General features: G+C 34.4%; 4 protein-coding genes across 4 annotated transcripts; 1 reads left to right on the top strand and 3 right to left on the bottom strand.

The window, feature by feature from the left end:
- Positions 1-2,676: 2,676 nt before the first annotated feature.
- LOC125216498 (uncharacterized) lies at positions 2,677-6,156 on the bottom strand. Its single transcript, XM_048118232.2, has 9 exons — positions 6,003-6,156; positions 5,742-5,878; positions 5,270-5,387; positions 3,989-4,050; positions 3,833-3,884; positions 3,650-3,752; positions 3,414-3,512; positions 3,210-3,321; positions 2,677-3,131 (listed from the first exon to the last, which is right to left on the bottom strand). The coding sequence occupies exons 1-9, from the start codon at positions 6,122-6,124 to the stop codon at positions 2,830-2,832; spliced, it is 1,107 nt and encodes a 368-aa protein (XP_047974189.2). The 5' UTR covers positions 6,125-6,156; the 3' UTR covers positions 2,677-2,829.
- A 1,788-nt stretch (positions 6,157-7,944) lies between these two features.
- LOC125216782 (phosphoglycerate mutase-like protein 4) lies at positions 7,945-9,401 on the bottom strand. The gene is made up of 7 exons (XM_048118550.2): positions 9,228-9,401; positions 9,094-9,160; positions 8,960-9,010; positions 8,780-8,890; positions 8,570-8,698; positions 8,417-8,492; positions 7,945-8,329 (listed from the first exon to the last, which is right to left on the bottom strand). The coding sequence occupies exons 1-7, from the start codon at positions 9,248-9,250 to the stop codon at positions 8,145-8,147; spliced, it is 642 nt and encodes a 213-aa protein (XP_047974507.2). The 5' UTR covers positions 9,251-9,401; the 3' UTR covers positions 7,945-8,144.
- A 1,995-nt stretch (positions 9,402-11,396) lies between these two features.
- LOC125211952 (phosphoglycerate mutase-like protein 4) lies at positions 11,397-14,592 on the bottom strand. Its single transcript, XM_048111924.2, has 7 exons — positions 14,343-14,592; positions 14,032-14,161; positions 13,566-13,616; positions 13,373-13,483; positions 12,386-12,517; positions 11,919-11,994; positions 11,397-11,842 (listed from the first exon to the last, which is right to left on the bottom strand). Exons 1-7 carry the CDS (start codon positions 14,519-14,521, stop codon positions 11,622-11,624), a joined length of 900 nt encoding a protein of 299 aa, XP_047967881.1. The 5' UTR covers positions 14,522-14,592; the 3' UTR covers positions 11,397-11,621.
- A 181-nt stretch (positions 14,593-14,773) lies between these two features.
- Positions 14,774-17,249, top strand: LOC125215112 (uncharacterized). The gene is made up of 7 exons (XM_048116433.2): positions 14,774-15,117; positions 15,194-15,286; positions 15,495-15,639; positions 15,732-15,842; positions 15,930-16,012; positions 16,127-16,184; positions 16,939-17,249. The coding sequence occupies exons 1-7, from the start codon at positions 14,866-14,868 to the stop codon at positions 17,016-17,018; spliced, it is 822 nt and encodes a 273-aa protein (XP_047972390.2). The 5' UTR covers positions 14,774-14,865; the 3' UTR covers positions 17,019-17,249.
- The last annotated feature ends 357 nt before the right edge of the window (positions 17,250-17,606 follow it).

The raw sequence follows: 17,606 nt of genomic DNA, 5'->3' as shown, positions 1-17,606 counted from the left end.
GGAATAAGTAGACAGTAACAAAAATCAATATCGTTTACAAATATTTTAAGTTTACATACAATCAAATTTTATTTGGGATGAACAGCAATGTAGAGTGCACTTGGTGCGACCAAAATGACATTTGGGCCAGTTTAAGTTTGGCGTGTCCCACTTGGACAATTTGATGTGCCACACTGGTTTTAATTTTTCGAAATAGAGACTATTTTATTTTATTTTTGTCTCATAAAAATAATTTGTTTCTATTTTTATAACTTCTTTACTTTAATATGTTGGATTCTATTTTCTAGTAATATATTTTTATAATTTTCTTTTTATTTCTTTCTTATGTTATCAATTATAATTAAAATCTGTATTATTCTAAATATCTTTATTTTTATTTTTACGAGATAGATGAAAGGGACTGATAATCATGCATCATAGTAATATAAATCAATTATCTAAACTAATTCCTTAAAATGTTCACATTTGGTGTTTCCTTTCACTGATGTTGCCCAAAAATGCTACTCCTATTGATGTTGGTGGAATTTAGTGTGCGGGGAAAGAATAAAATAATTGGGATGCAATAAAAGAGCAAGAGCCGTCATTTTGAATGCGGTGGGCCCCTATTATGTCGATGCTTCACATATTCACATGGGCGTGTATTATCTCTCTACCACATTCCATTCATTCATTTTAAGATGTTTCATTTGTTTTAATATATGAGTTTAATATTTCATTAAATTATTTTATTTTTATTATATTATAAATCTAATAACTATTATTAACTTATTTTATTTAGAGTCTCATTTATAGTGGCACGAATTTTAAGAAATATTAAGAAAAGTTGATGGATTAAAGTTAGTGGAATGGAGTGGAACGAGTTAGTGGAAGGTGAGATCTTATTACCATTTATCGTAAAAGTGAATCGGATCTCCTATTCACATACGAACTAAAATGGAAAAATAGGACTTTTATTCGCCGACTACCATTAATACTATAAAAAATGTAATTCATACTCCATTAACATTTTATAACTATCTTCATTCACATTATTTAAACCTAAACCAAGTCAAATCAAAATAAAGAGATGTGAGGAGTAGTACAATTATCTTTTTTGCGATTTTGTCCGAACAAATTTTTTATTTAAAATGATTGATTCGTTAATGGTGTAATCTACTCCAATCTTTATTGATTAGATCACTTATATATCAATTATAAGATCTATGAATGTTATAATCTAATCTATTCGACTCTTTACTATCCATTATATATTAAGCTTTTCGACTTGTATCAATTCTATTTACAGAATTTCATTTTAATAATTGAGTCATTACATGATGTGTCAAGGAAATGGCCTACTCTAGCACGTTTGTCCCGTTAAAGATGTAGTAACATTTTAATGTTTTGTGTTTTTAAGTAGAGGGAGAAAGATAATTGGAATATTCATGAAGAAAAAAAATTGTATACGGATGTATTTTATGATAATTTTTTAATAGGGAAATTGTAACATCTTTGAAATAAATTAAAAACAAAGTGATGAGTGACTGATAAAATTAATGTAAATTTGAAAATGGGGATTAAATTGATAAATTATAGGATTAATATTTCATTTATTTTATTTAAGATGTTTATCTTTTCTTTTTAATTTATCGTACTCAAGAATATGGAATTTTTAATTTATCTTACTCAAAAATATGGAAGACAAAAGAGAGAGAGATCATTGATAAAACTTAAAGCTTGAAATAAATTTGATAAAATCAATGAAGATGGTTGCATGGGAAGTTGTATTAATTGAAATGAAAAGTAAAAGAAAAGAAGAATTATTGGGTTATTATGGAGTACACGTAGGCCGGATGTGTCGATTGGTCACACTTTTGCATCAATCAAAAGTTCATTTCCTCTCATTGTGCACATGCATTAAAAGTTTCCACATAGCATACCTTTCAACACAGATTATCAGATTATAATTCAGTGAAATTCTTGGGTCCCTTGAAACAGTCGTGATACTGTGTTCATTTTATAGGCCAATTATCTTATATCAAATGCCACTAACATATTAATAGTATCTAATTTTGGCATGCTTATTGCTTCAAGTATATATTTTTCTAATACTACCTCCATGCCTCCATCCTTAATAAAGATTTTTAAAATGACATGAGTTTTAATACGTAATTAATAAAATAAGAGAGAAGAGAAAAATGAGAGGAAGAGAAAAAGTAGTGAAAATAGTATTAATGAATTGTAGGGTTCGCCGTCCTAAAATATAAAGATTCAAAAGTTTATAATTTTAAAAAATTGCAAAAAGTGAAAATAATTTATATTTTTATTGGACAGGAATTGTATAATTTGTAGACTAGATACATGCAGATGGAACACCAGATCAGCACACCACAACTATTTGCTAACACTAGCCTTAATGGTAGGGGGGCTTAAACTTCTACCATAATTACATTTCAAATCTTTTTTTTGATAGTGAAATTAAATTTTTCACATTTTATGCAAACTCTTATTTTATCTTTTAATCACCTAAAAATAAAACTTGCAACAATCTTTTGTAAAAAATAGCCCCTAATTAATTTTTTTTCTACATCTACCCCTTTCATCAACACAGTATTGCATAGAAGCATCAATTTACCAATGCATACTTATAATAGCATCAACTTTTCATAAAGAGATAACGTAATTGCTATGTGGTCATGACATGCATGAATTGGCATAAATTAAATAGCATCAACTTTTCTTAAACACACACTAAACGAAATCTTGGTGGAAACCTTACATATTCGGGCATATTATCTCCATTTGTGTCCTAGGGTAGTTAAAACTTGCTGCTTCATGTACATTCTTGCTTCAGTAGGGAAAGGGCCAGGAGTAGGGGAATCCAGTTATAGACGAAAAACCTCCACGAGAGTAGAAGTTATGCGGTTCTGTTGGGAAAAATGTTTGCGCTGGTTCGTGATAATATGGAGATGGAGATTGTCTACCATGGTTGGGAGAGTAGTGATGTCTTCTGTGAGTTGCAGACTCTCTTGAACCTGCATTTTGTTTTGTACTAACACGAGCGAAATGGTGCCTTTCTTTGCTTTTCACCGAATCCCTGTGTGCATTTCGAGAGTTCTTCCCGCGACTTGTCTCCCTTGTTTTGGATGGACCTAAACGAACGAAACAGCTGCAATGACAAATTGTGAAAAATAAAAAGCAATTTTTTTCTTCTTCCTAGCAATGCTAACCTTTTAATGCTAATGACTCGTTCCTCCTCGTAGCTCTAACAGCTCTTGCTGCGTCTCCTCGTCTGTGCTTTTCAGAAAGAACTTCCACTCTTTCTTTTTCATTTTTCCAAGGCTGATGCATCAATAGAATAAAGATGAGACATAGAAGATTAAAGATAGATTTCCATCTAGTGGATGTAATTTTGCTATGTTAATGTGAGTCACCTGTCTGAATGTTTTCATTCTGTAGAGGTTGCGGCCTTTAACGAGTAAAGGGAACAGAGGATCTAGTTTCTTATCCCCTCGGCTCCAGAGCACTTCGACCTGGTTTCATTTGAAGGGACACAAGTGTATTAGCGGAAAGTGAAATGAAAATCACAAAAAGATAAAGGTAATTTCACCGTGATTGACCTCCTTCATATACTATCCCTCACAACGCATCCAATCGAAAGTAGTCTTACCGTGAAAGTGTGTTGTTGTCTAGTAGCACCATAACTTTCCTTGATAACCCTCCCAGCAACAGTCCTCCTTCCTGTAGTTCTGTTTCTTGCGCCTTTGCCGGACCTGTTCCAAGAAATGCATGCGTCAACACAGATCAAATTGAACAAACCATTAAGAACAGCATTTAAATTACGATTGAATACATTCGATGTACTTTCTGATGGAATAAAACAGTATCTCCCTGGCATACATCACCTGCAAAGAAGAAATTCAGCAAAGTGTGAATTAAGTGTGAATTAAATCAGATAGAACAAGTTTCCAGATAAGTCAGAAAAATGTACGGGTTGAGAAGAAGTTACCGGTGCAGTTAATGATAAATGATCTTTGGGGATAGAATACTTCACCACTTCCATCTTTCAACCTGTGAAGAAAATTCATGCTGGATTATTCTTCAAAACCAAACAGAAACTAAATCATGGATAATATAGAGATGCAAGCATTAATAATACTGGAAGTATTTCAATAAGCTCAAACTCCAAGGTGCCAACCACGAATCGAAAATGACAATATGCATTTAACAAATGTGTTTTCAACTCTGGGTATGTCCAAAAGTGTGCACATGTAGGCACAATTGTACTGTAGTTTGTTTTTCTGAGGAAACATGAATGTTAGTAGTGCTTGGTTTTGTTTTCCTGTTGGTAGTTATTGGACAAAAGGTAATAATCATCAGTATTTGTGTCATAAGATACCACAGAACCTTCACATATTCATACTGTAGAAAAGCTCTAATTCAAAACTTTAAAAAGAAGAATGAGATGGTTCAAATAGGCCTTGGGAAGAAAATTTCAAAATGCCCCATTTAAATTTGTTCATTTTCTGCATTTCAAAAATAAGGCAGAGATAAAACAGCCTACACATGAGTTAGACTTGACAATCTGTGTACAGTTTAGCTAAAAGAAAACCCCTAGCTTAATTTTGAGAATATTTCTAAGAATAGCTTACTCCATGTCTTATCATTCTATTGAAGGATAACTCACCCTCTGAACAAGAGTGGATGATATAAATATGGCAGATATAAGGAAGAGCAACAACCACATATAGGATCAATCCTCTTCAACCAATGTCAAAAGCCTCGTTATACACAAAAGGCCTTGGGAAAGCTCTTCACAGAAGACCAAGAGAATCAAATCTAGTTTTATGTGTTCCTTCTGCTGCAACATTCATTTCATATGATTCAAATTCAAGTGAGATACTTATCTATCTCCAACTGAACGATTTTTATGCATCTAACCTAATAGAAGATGTCTTATACGAAAGAGTTTAACTCATTTAAGCATTTTAATCTAATCCTTCTCATGCCTAGTTTCTCATTCTTTCTTATAGGGTAAATTAGGAAAACAGACTGCAGAAAAAGCCTAAATTTTCCTTGAAATGGTCTTTATCTTCATAACATGGCCCTATACTATCAAAGAAACGAAAGGCGAGAGGTTCCAAGGATGAGATATGCCAAAGATGCAATCGGGCATAACCTACCTGCTCATTCAAATGTTAAAAGCACAGCAAATTTTTTTTTAAAAAAATCACTAACACGAAAAAAGACTCAACAAACAATCGAGAATGCTTTGAGATATAAAACTAACTTCGAGTGCTCCTCGATCCTTGCTATGCACTCTTCTTTATTCCCCGATAGCCTCAAATTATGCCTTCGAAGGTAGGCTTTACATTCGTCCAATCTTAGTTCTTGCATATCACTTCTCCCTACAGAAAACACAACCAATAAACCACATTTTCTCATCACATACTACCTCCGTCCACTAGAAATAGACTAATTTTACCATTTTTTTTCCGTCCACTAAAATGACCAATTCTAAATATGAAAAGCTTTAAACAAAAACCAACCTACCCTACACATCAATCTAAATCTGGACCCCACAATCTACTAACACTATTTCCACCATCTATTCCCTCTCTCTCTTACTTTACCTATTGCGCATTAAAACTCGTATCATTTACAATTTTTGTCTATTTATAATTTCAACTATCCTCGATTTATAACTTCACAAGTGACATTACAATTTCTAAATCATAAAAATGAAACAAAACATCACAAACCTCGAATAAAATGAATGACCTTGTTGTACATGGACTCCGCATTAGGTTTATCGTCATATCCCCGGAGTTTAACCTTGTCTTCATCTTGTGAATAATTCCCCTCTCTCCAATCAAAATCATCATCAATAACATCATCGCTGAGGCAAGAGTAGGAAGAAAATCAGAAAAGGAAATACGACAATCGCAAAACCTATCCAAAAAGGTGATGTATGCAATATAGCATCTGCACTGACAATCAAAAGGAAAAATAGCGAAAAATACCAGGAAGTAGACGAACTAATCACTTCAGCGGCGTCGAAATCAGAATCGGAAGGAGGCGAATTTGATTCGTCGGAAGAAGAGAGATCGACGATGATCGGTTTATTGGATTTCTCGACACCCATTCAAACTCCCAAAGAATTCCACTTGCGGGAAACACTTACCGATATGAAATATAAATTCAAAATATTCATAAATAAATGTATATAAATTTATAACGCAAAATTTTGAATAATTATCATAAGTGGAGTACAATATTTATATCAAATTGGTTATTAAATTTTATTTTATTTCAAAATAAATATCAAACATTAAAGTACTTTATATTTTAAGTGTTTTGATAAAAAATCAAATTAAGTAAAATTTTTAAATTATTTGAAGTTCAATTTAGTTTCCTTAATATTTTTAGTTCCAATATGTAAATGAAAATGCTACGTCAAAAATTATATAGATTTGAAAAAAATAAGATGTAAAAACCTAAAGAAAAGTAGAAAACATTCGAAAACATAGCGTTTCTAACATGAGAACGCATTACTCGGCTCTTTCTTATTCTCCTTTAATTAACGGATTAATATAAAATAATTATTTATTAAATGCTAATATAAGTTCAAAATGATTTAGTTACGAGGATTAGTTATGGAGTAAAATTTTGACATCACGTTAGCGTAGCATATAAAAAAATTAATTTGCACATTTTATTTTGCACCCCTGATTTGCGATTATCTTACTCAACTTCTACGAACTGAAAATTTCAGTACTCAATGTTGGAACATGTTTGCACAATTTCTTCGGTATGGATATTGATTTGTCATAGACTCATAATCAATCGCCATCATTCAATCAATAAGCAACATCGATGAAATCATACCTTAAAACTTCAAACTAGCAACAAATTATGTCTCATATACTCCCTCCGTCCCGGATTAATTGTCACTCTTTGACCGGACACGGATTTTAAGAAATATAAAGAAAAGTTGATTATAAGTTAGTGGAATGTGTGGTCCACTTTTTATTGATTTTATAATAAAATGTGAGTTAAGTGAGTCGTGAGACCTACTTACCATTTATGATAAAAAATAAAATGTGACAATTATTGATGAACGGATCGAAATGGAAAAAGTGACAATTAATCAGGGACGGGGAGTGATATTTTTTAGTAAGTGCATCGTATTAGAAATTGGTCACTTATCCCTTAAAAGATCTTATAAGGGGAGGGTTATCCATCCTTATATAGATGAGATAGGATCATCACCAAGTCGATGTGGGACAAGATTTAATAGTTTTAACACGCTCCCTCATGTGTGAGCCGAAATGACACATCGGACTTCCATCACGCCCCCTTAAAAGGCCTTTTATCTCTTTATCTCTTCTCTTGCCTACCCACATGATGGAAGTCTGATGTGATCATTCTGGTTCACATGTCAGGGGGCGTGTTAAAACTCTTAAATCTTGTCTCACATCGACTTGGTGATGATCATAACTTGTCTATATGTATGAATAACTCTCCCCCTTATAAGTCCTTTTAAGGGTGAGTGACTCATTTCTAATACATCGCACATTCCACTAACATTTTATTTATAAAACTAATACTCCATCCGTCTCAAGGTATAGTTGAGTCTTATTCGATATTTTAAGGTAGTTGAGTCATTTCCTTATTTAGCAAAAGCTTTTCTCTCTCTAATATTCTACTCTCTTTCTCTCTCATAGTTTATTCACTCTGTTTTAACCTTTTGCATATCAATTTCTTAACTCTCGTGTCTAAAATAAATGCTTTTACTACCTTGGTACCTTGGGACAGAGGGAGTGCATAACAGTAGGACTCATACTTACTCTCCATCTTTCTTCATAAATTAAAACAGTTTCTTAAAACTCGTACCAGTCACATGGTACATTTAAACATGGACGGAGGGAAGTTTCATGTTTGCGGTGGCAATGTGTTGTAGGATTAATATGGTAACAACAAATTAAATGGATTCATGCATGCTCATTGATACAACTACCAATTCGTTGCATCAAATTAGATATATTGATGAGGAAAATAAGAAGGTTGGGAATGACAAATTATAAAAAGATTGTTTAAGTAAACTTATTATTGCTCATAAGAGAATAAGTTGAAGTAGTGAATTTTTGGTGCTTGAAGCTTGGCTAAACACCTAAATTTTTGAGGTGAGTAACATCGCCCCAGGAGTTGATGGCCCAATCATGATAGGAGACATGGAGAACATTGATGGATGCATTTGGAACCTTCCCCTTAAAATCTTCAGATGGAAGTGCCTTCTTAGAGATTGCCTCTATGGCAGCCCCATGAGATACTACCACCACTCTCTCTCCTACATCCATCAATCAATATAGCTTCACAACTTCTTTATGTAAGAAACACAAGACAAATTAACCCAATCAACAATACATTACATTACCTATGTGTTGATTTGCAATCCTCTGCACAGCCCGCGTGCACCGGTTGTACGCCTCGTTATAACTCTCTCCACCTCCCTGCCCACATTATCAATTCATTATCTAAATTCCAGAATTGAACTTGATCACTTAAAATTTTAACAAAGAGAGAGTACTGGAACTCCTGCATCACGATTGTGTCTAGGTGCAGTGAATTTAGGATCCTGAAGTTGATCTGCTTCAACAAAAAGAAGGCCTTGAAGCTCGCCGAGATGTCTCTCTCGCAATTCTGGATCAGTAATCACCTAAAAACACAACAGTCAATGCATATGTGATCATCAATCCTTTACAAACACATTAATTAAACAAGGCACAATACGCATTACCTTAAGCACGCCACAGCTTTGTGCTATCATCTGAGCGGTGTCAAATGCTCGTTTCAAGTCGGAAGAATAGACTGCATTCAGCTTAGGTTCCTTTGCGAGCCGCTCGGCCACCTTCACCAGCCAACTCACTCATAATCAAATACTATCAAAACCAAATTCACTACAAGAATCATCACTTACAGCAAATGCTTGCTGCCTGCCACGATCATTTAAATCAACATCCAGCTGCCCCTAATTATAACAATAAAAATACACTAAAATTTGACATTCTTCCATTAATTAGTAGACTACTTGATTCGTTTATTCATGAGTACCTGAATTCTGCGCTCAACATTCCAATCGGTTTCGCCGTGACGAATCAAAACAATCTCCGCATATTTCCTATGCAAATCAATTGAAAATCAAAACACAGAAATCAACTTATTCTCGATCCAACCAAAGAGTTAACCTCGAGTGTAGCTGATCGGCCATTGAATATAGTATGCGCTGGTAATGGTAGCTTGTGTTGTGCAATGGTTCTACAGATGCTAACAAGACAACAACTCCTTTGCTTTTGAATTCAAAAAGTAGTTATAAAAAATGAGAGGATGTCTTTTTATACTAGTATAATTTCTTGTGTATCAAGGGGCGTCGAATAAAATATTGAAATCGCTGGTAGGCATAACAACTTCTTTTCTTAACAACTCTATGTTTGACGCTCATTTGGAATCTTTTCCTCTTAAATACACATATTTAGTCTTCTTGTGAATTGTTATAGTAGAAGTATGAAAGGAAGTCTTTTTATATAATTTTGTACTTTGTCAAGGGGCCCCGAATTAAATAATTACATCGGCTTGTAACAACTCCACGCTTGACGATTATTTTCGAAGCTTTTCTCTTTTAAATCGAAATGTTTAGTATTTTAAAATAAATGGTAATATTACACTCCTAATTATTTCTATTTTATCAATAATATCCTAAATTATAAAAATAATAGTGTCAGTGGATTGTTGGGTCCATATTAGAATGATATGTAGGTTTAATATTGATTTAAAATTTTTTATTTTTGGACTTAATCTAATTTTAGTGAACGATCCAAAATGATAAAACTTGCCAATTTTTTGTGCTCAGGAAAGTATATGTAACTCTAAATTATTAATTTTATGGCAATTGTACCCTCATATCTATTTTTCGAAACCAGACGTAGTAAATCATAAATATCATTTCAAATTGGATATGCTAGCATCACGTTTCTACCCGAAATCAGCGGTTTAAACCCGACGACTAAAACCGTGTACCTCTACTTCAAATCCCTAACTGTTTTTTCCCCATCAATCCATACAATATAAAAAGGGAGTTTTTGGGGGTGTTTAAGAAAATAAGAAGAATTTTAGGGGTATTTAGGGAAATAGCCATTTAAAATAGATATTAAATGATTTAAAAATATATAAAATGTGTGATTAAGTGTTAGTTGGTTATTTAATTTTTAGTGTGTATTTTGAGGAGTAGGACTTCTGTATAATGTCTTTATACTTTTTGAGAACAAAACCTAATTGGTTTTATAACTCTTAAATATGTTTCATGCTTTATAATGATGCAGGAGTTCAAGATTGGAGGGTCACAATTTATACTCTTCGGCCGTGCTCCCAATACAGTTTTGAGTACTAGAGATGCTAGAGAAAGAACAAATAATTTCGTACTTTGTAGCAGACGGGGTGACCCTCTTTGCTGCGGCCATGCATGAACATGGCCTTTTCAAATTCTTCTTCGTGTTGTTTATGTTGTTCCCTTTGCAGGTCTTTATGGTGGAAGTGATTTATGTTTTGAAGTGTCGAGCTTAATTATGTGATTTTTTTTTCCTTTTCTTCATGTACCATTGTGAAGTGTAGAATGTATAATTTTTTCATGTAGCGCTCTATATGAATATTAGGTTGGTGGCTGCTCTTATTCATTTGTCTTTATTGGACGTGGTATGAGTGGTAGCAGCTACACGGAAAGTAGGCGATGCGGGAATACTATGCAAATGCAACCAGTTTTTTTTTCCGGCTAAATGCATGCATATCGGTTATATATTCCATGCTATTTTGCTGTATTTTTGTTGTGATTTTGATCGATTTGGCTATCTTCTAATATATATTTATACATTATTTTTATTGACATGTGTTCGTGATTGATCTTTTGTAGTATAGATCTAAAAGTGATTTAAATGATATGTGATTTGTGTGCAATTTTTAGGTTATAAACTTATTTGGTTATATGAGTTTAGATATTGAAATAATAATATTGTTTCTCATTCGGTATATGTGTTATTTTTTTTTTTGATTTTATATTTTTTAATAAATATTTTTTATTTTATATATTTATGATTTCAGATTTTATCCAATGATATTTTTATGAATTTATAAAATCATCTTACAGTATAAAATAAGTTTAAATAAAAGAGAACGGGTCGTGCATCGCAGGTTGGTGATACTAGTTAGTACTAAAAACGATAAATATCATGTGAGTAATCTAAAATATCGAAAATATAGTTTTCAAATTTGTTTAACATGTTATGACACATCAACATGCCACGCCAATTTTCATGCGAACCCGAATAATAAACATAGGAATATCAATTATCTCTGGAATAAAAATATTTGCTATAATTAATTGGTAATATTTTGTACTCTTATCAATGATCCGTAGCATAAGATAGGATTAACATTCACATTGTTCACATTTTCTCAGATCGAGAAAAAATAAGAGGTGCATGTTTTTTTTATTGCAGATTGTCCCAAAAAAAAATACAGAACGTCATAATGTTTTGACAAAAAATATTAGTATGACTCAGTCTCTCCCTCACTATGAGAAATCTAGTACCTTAGCCAGAGTTCCGATCTCCGCCAAAGCCCGAATCCAGAAAGCTGGTCTGGTTGAGGTGACTCACATCGCCCCATGACTTAATGCACCATTTCCCATCCTCAGAGAGGTGAAATATGTTGACGGAAGTGTTGAGAACCTTCCCACACCGCTGATGTGGAGAAGCCCGTTTGTGAAGTGCTCTGATGGTACCGCCGTGTGACACTACAACCACTCTCTCACCTGCATAAACCCAACATTATAATGAATTGCTCGAATCTCTTCTCTGGACACGACAAGTTGAGGAACAAGCGAGTACCTTGGTGTTTCTTCGCTATCCTTTGCAAAGCCAAAGTGCTACGTTTGTATAGTTGATTGAAACTCTCTCCACCACCCTGCATACGTGGCGGAATTAGCTATAACCAGAGCAAAATCCCTAGAGAAGTTCACAAAGGTCAGAAATAATCTACATTTATATGTCCATTCATGAGCATGGGACTAGATTTAGCGGCCGATATATCTGGTATAAATGTTTTACATGCCACCTTTATGTAAGGGGCAGCAATGACAACTGGACAAACTAAATGAACACTTAGGAATAAATTTCCACAAGCAACCATCCAAGTATCCAACCATTCTAAATCACATGAAAAGAATGTCATTATTACTCCAAGAACATAAACTCTTAAAGAATGCATACCTAACTCCCGCAAAACATAGAGCACCAAGATAACTATAAGTTAGTGTGTGCGCGTGAATGTGGAGAGAGTGAGAGAGAGAATATACTGGAATTTCTTGATCTTCATGGGAAGAAACAAATGCTTTATGAGCTTCTGGTTTGACTCTCTGAGCTTCATGAAAGACAACACCTTGAAGGTCTCCAAGATGTCTCTCCCTCAAGTCTGCTTCTTTAGCAACCTGATGGAAGCAAAACACATTATTCGGGATATGTATTAACTGAAAGGTAGTGCCCAAAGCTAACAAGCACTGACAAAACAGGTATGAAACTCTTTAACTACAAACATTAAAAAAAAAGTATCATCTGAGTCAGATTGAACTCTAAAGTTACACATTTCATGTTGTACAGTAATCAATCAGAACCAAAGAGCAGCGGGTAAACTGAACAATACATAAGGGGCTACACTTTGCATGCTTTTGGTGATTGGTTTCATCATGAACTATATAGGATATACGAATCACCAATTCCAGTGAAACAATTTGGTTAGACATGTATGGCTCGTGAGAGCATATTGTTCAATCATCCAAATGGTATGCCATTTTACTATATAAATGTTGCATGCCATCACTTTACTATTTTATGGAAAATAGATTAAATTGCTATATTGTTAAACACACCTCCTACCTCAAATTTAATACTCAACACCAAAAAGTACTCTACTACAAAACCATACAAACCAATAAAAGTTTGTTAAACTAAATACAACAATGAATGAAGACACTGAACTTGGACAAGAAATATACTTCATTAAAATAACTAGACTCTCGCTTTCTTTTTCTAGATTCGCTTCTTTTCTTGACTAAATAAATATAGATCCTGATTTCGCCAACCATTCTCCAAGTTGTGCTGCAAGTTTCTAAATTTCCTTGCAGTGCAAAAACTAACAGCCAGCTCATAAATACAAAGTTATTACCGCAACAAATAAGTGAGACTGCTTAAAAGTAGATTCATGGAAAGTACTTTACATCAACACTTCACTGCAAGAAGATAAGAATCATGAAAACCAAAGCTATAATATGATCATCCAGTCATACCTCAGTTACCCCACAGCCTTTTGCTATTATCTCGGCAGTGCAAAATGCTCGTTTTAAGTCTGATGAATATACTGCAGAGATTTTGGGCTCCTTTGAAATGCGGTCAGCCACCTTGTGCAAGAAATAACAAATTCCACATCACATTATTGCCTACAGTAGCAAATACACCAGAAATTGCAGAAACACAACATACTGCAAAGGCTTGCTGTCGCCCAACATCATTTAAGTCCACATCCAGGTGCCCCTGTCCATCACAAATATGATAACTGTAACATAAATGTTGATGAATCTATTCTTTACCACTACATCAGAAAGGGGAACATGTAATTGTAAGTTATAAGTGGTAGCTTGCACAAAAACAGCTGTCCATTAATCTTCAAAGGAATACTCATTTCTAAACTTCAATATCCAAATGATGTAATGCAAGACCATAAATTTAACTGGAATAGGATATAAGTAAAACAAAGCAACTTAAACGCAACTACAATTCTTAAATAAATGAATAAAAACCCCCTTTCTAACTTTGGTTAAACAGATTTATGACTAACTTAAAGCACCACGGCCACGAATTCTGATGCAGAACTCCAGATTTTAACGCAATGGTTCATCAATTACGTGAATACCGCACTTGATTTACTCAGAAAGCGAAAGACACGGACCTGGATTCTGCGATCAGTATTCCACTCCGTTTCGCCGTGACGAATTACAATTATTTCTGCATATTTAGGGCTAACACACTCGATCGTTCCACCATTCTCAGTACAATCAAAAGTACCTAAAACAGAGGCACTAAAAAAACACTGTCAATAAATTCACAATTTCAGCTGAATGCCAATAATTGTTGTACCAAACAGTAATACTTTCCCATTTCTGAGCTAAACGAGTGCATACGAGATGCAAAATGAAGCAACTATTGACCAATCGGTATTCATGAAAAAAAAAAAAAAAAAAAAAAAGAGTAGCACCGGACCTTGATCCCGAGCTGGCCATGCGATCGCCGGCGAAAACGGTAGTGGAAAACGGTGGAAAACGTTTGAGGCTTGTGTTTGTGTAGAGCAGGCGGTTAGGTCGAGAATTGGGAATGGAGTGTGGCGGAGATTTGCGGAATTGGCTCACACACTTTGCACTATACACGTTTACTGCAATCATAATATTCGAATTTCGAACATTAATATTCCAAGATTATCAAATATTAATACTTCACTTAATTGTCATTTGGTTTTTCCGTTCATAATATTTGAATTCTGATAATTTGTTTAATTATCTTTTATGCTCTCAAACTAATATTCGGAGTAATATTTTTATAATTATAAAATGTTTTATTGGGCATAAATCATATGGCCACGTGGACAAAAATCTGGCCACAAATATAAAAACAAATCGGAGAAAATGGAATCTGAGCCTAAACCTCTCTTCTTCATTGCTTCTAAAACCCTAACTTCCAGAGCTCAATTCCAGCCGCGATTTCTAGGGCTAAGAAATTAGGGGAAATCATGGGGCGGGCATACAAAATGAAAGGGCAGAAGAGGAAGAACAAAGATGAGAAATACGATAGAGAGCAATCAGTCGAAATGGCGGAGCCGTCGAAGAGAGTGAAGACAGACGCCTCGGACTCTGAAAAGGAGGAAAATTTGGTTGCTGATATGCCCGGGATTCCGATTGCTCCGCTGGATGCGGGGAGTAACAAGCAGCGAGTCATCTTTGTTCTCGAGAAGGCCTCTTTGGAGATTGCCAAAGTTGGAAAGGTTCGAACTTTTGTACCCTAACATTGTGTGTGTTTAGATGAGGATTGTGTTTTGATCTGTTTTATTTTGGTGACAGACTTATCAGCTATTGAGTTCCGACGAGCATGCCACCTTTTTGGCGAAGAATAAGCGGAACCCCGCCGATTATCGCCCCGATATTGCTTTTCAGGTATTGATTATGCTTTGTTCAGTCAATTTGATTGCATTTCCTTTACAACCAAATAGTTGTACCTAATTTTGCTTTTGACGATTAGAGAATCTCGATAAATTTTGTTTTGCTTTAGAGGTGATGATATTGTGGAATAGATGCTAACTTTTTTGTTGAATATCAACACTTGTAACTCTGTTTTCTCTAAACAATATGTTGGCAATTTTAGGCAATCCAAACAATTTTAGATAGTCGTGTGAACAAAAGTGGGAGACTGAAAGCTCTATATGTAAGGACACAACAAGGTCTTCTATTGGAGATTAAGCCCCACGCGCGTCTGCCAAGAACATATAAGAGGTTCTCCGGTCTCATGGGTCAGTACTTTATTTAAAGTAGTAGCACATTTTGCATATATCCATCTAAAATGTATTGTTCATAGATTACACTTGTGATCTTTCTGTTACAGTACAATTGTTGCAAAAGCTGCACATCACTGCAACCGGCAATGGTGAAAAGCTTTTACGCCTTGTGAAGAACCCTGTGACCCAGTATCTACCCACCAACAGTCGTAAAATAGGTGAATTGGATTTTCTTTGCTGATTTGTGTCGTTAGTGTTTGTGTTTGCTGCCAAATTAAATCTCAGCTGGTTTTACTGGACTACAGGCTTCTCTCATAGTTCAGAAAAGTTGATTGACATGCACAACTATGTTGGTAAAATCAACGAAGAATTGGATTTAGTATTTGTGGTACATTACCAGTCTCTCTCGTTACTTTTTCTTCCCTTGTTTTATTTAATGCTCTTTATCAATGCTATTCATTTAGCTTAAATTTGTTAACATTCTTCTCTGGTGCATCGACAGTTAGGAGCAATGTCCCATGGAAAAATTGATGAAGATTATGTTGAAGATTATATTTCAAGTAAGTGCTCTAGAATTCATGATATGTGTAAATTTAACTCAACATCTCTTTACAGGGTTTTGCTTATACTTTCTGCTCCTTATTTTATAAAACTGTGAGGAAAGAGGTATATAATAGAGCCCTCTTCTCATACCTGAGGAACATGTAAGCCTTGAAATTGGTTTAGCACTTTAGCTTCATTCAGAATGATGAACTCAAGCCCCTAAATTTTCTAAAAAACAAACAATCAAACAATCTAAATTGGGGATTTATTTCAGTCTGGGCCCACAAAATCACCATTGTCAAATGCCTTTGCTTTGTTTTTTACAGTTTGATAGATGGATTTAATTTATCTCTCCCCAAAAAATAATAAGCATAGTAACGATATGGACAAATCATGATTAATACCAATCTCTCTACGTGGAAGGCATATTACCAAATTAGTCACTAAAAAGCAGCATATTCATGGCCTTTGGCGATCAACTTATTTGAAGTGAAAAAAAGTAAATATTAGACACATCAGAATGATTTCAAGTGATTCACCCTTGTTTGTGCAGTCACTTCACTTGTTCAAATCACTTCTTTGAATAATAACTTTGGTACAGTGAGTTGACATTTGCTGTTGATTAATATATATCCGAAGACGGATCACCATCTAGTTTACGAAGTAATTCAAGCATTTCACCTAGTTGGTCAGAGCAAGATTTCCACATGTTGCTTCTAGTTTTTGTTTGTATTGTGTGTGTATTCTGATGATCTTGATGTTTCCTTGCAGTCTCCGAATATCCATTGAGTGCTGCATATGCCATTTCGATTATTACAAATGCTGTAGAGCGAAAATTCAATATCTTGTAAGTCGTAGCCAAAGCCCCCAGTAAGTTTGGTTTCGTATACAAGTGCAAGCAGTGACGACTTAAGCAGATTTTCCGTTTTTCCTGTGCCAGATTGTAGTTTTTTTTTGCTCACAGACTGCAGTTATTGATTCATAGTATGATCATTGAATGTGATATAGGTTAGCTTCTACTACTATATTTTTGTATTTGTACGCTCTTATGTTGTGAATTTTGAGATATAGTACTTCCATTTGTACGCTCTTATGTTGTGAATTTTGAGATATAGTACTTCCATATAGTAGAGGCGTTTTGTTTTGAGCAATTGTTTAGAAAGAATGAAGATAAATAGTTAAGGTGGAGAGAAAGTAAAGTAAGAGAGATATTAGTGTAGATAAGAGTCTTCTCTACACTTATTTTAGGCCAAGTGCACGGTCCGTACCATTTGCTCCAAGGCGTCTCTCTCTTGACTATTCATGCACGGGTCGTGCATTTGGTAGCCCTTTCGCATGGCACACCTTTTTCCACTCTGAATTTGTGGTCTTATCGCTCTGCCTCAATCCACAACCTATGAGATTAAATTACTACTAAAGCAAGTTTAAAACATACTGAA

The sequence above is a fragment of the Salvia hispanica genome, chromosome 3 (assembly GCF_029641045.1).
Source record: "Salvia hispanica isolate PSC_SH4W2 chromosome 3, Shi_PSC_v1, whole genome shotgun sequence".
In the NCBI taxonomy this organism is placed as follows: Eukaryota; Viridiplantae; Streptophyta; class Magnoliopsida; order Lamiales; family Lamiaceae; genus Salvia; species Salvia hispanica.
The sequence above is the reverse complement of the archived record's forward strand: the minus strand, read 5'-3'. Positions and strand labels throughout refer to the sequence as shown.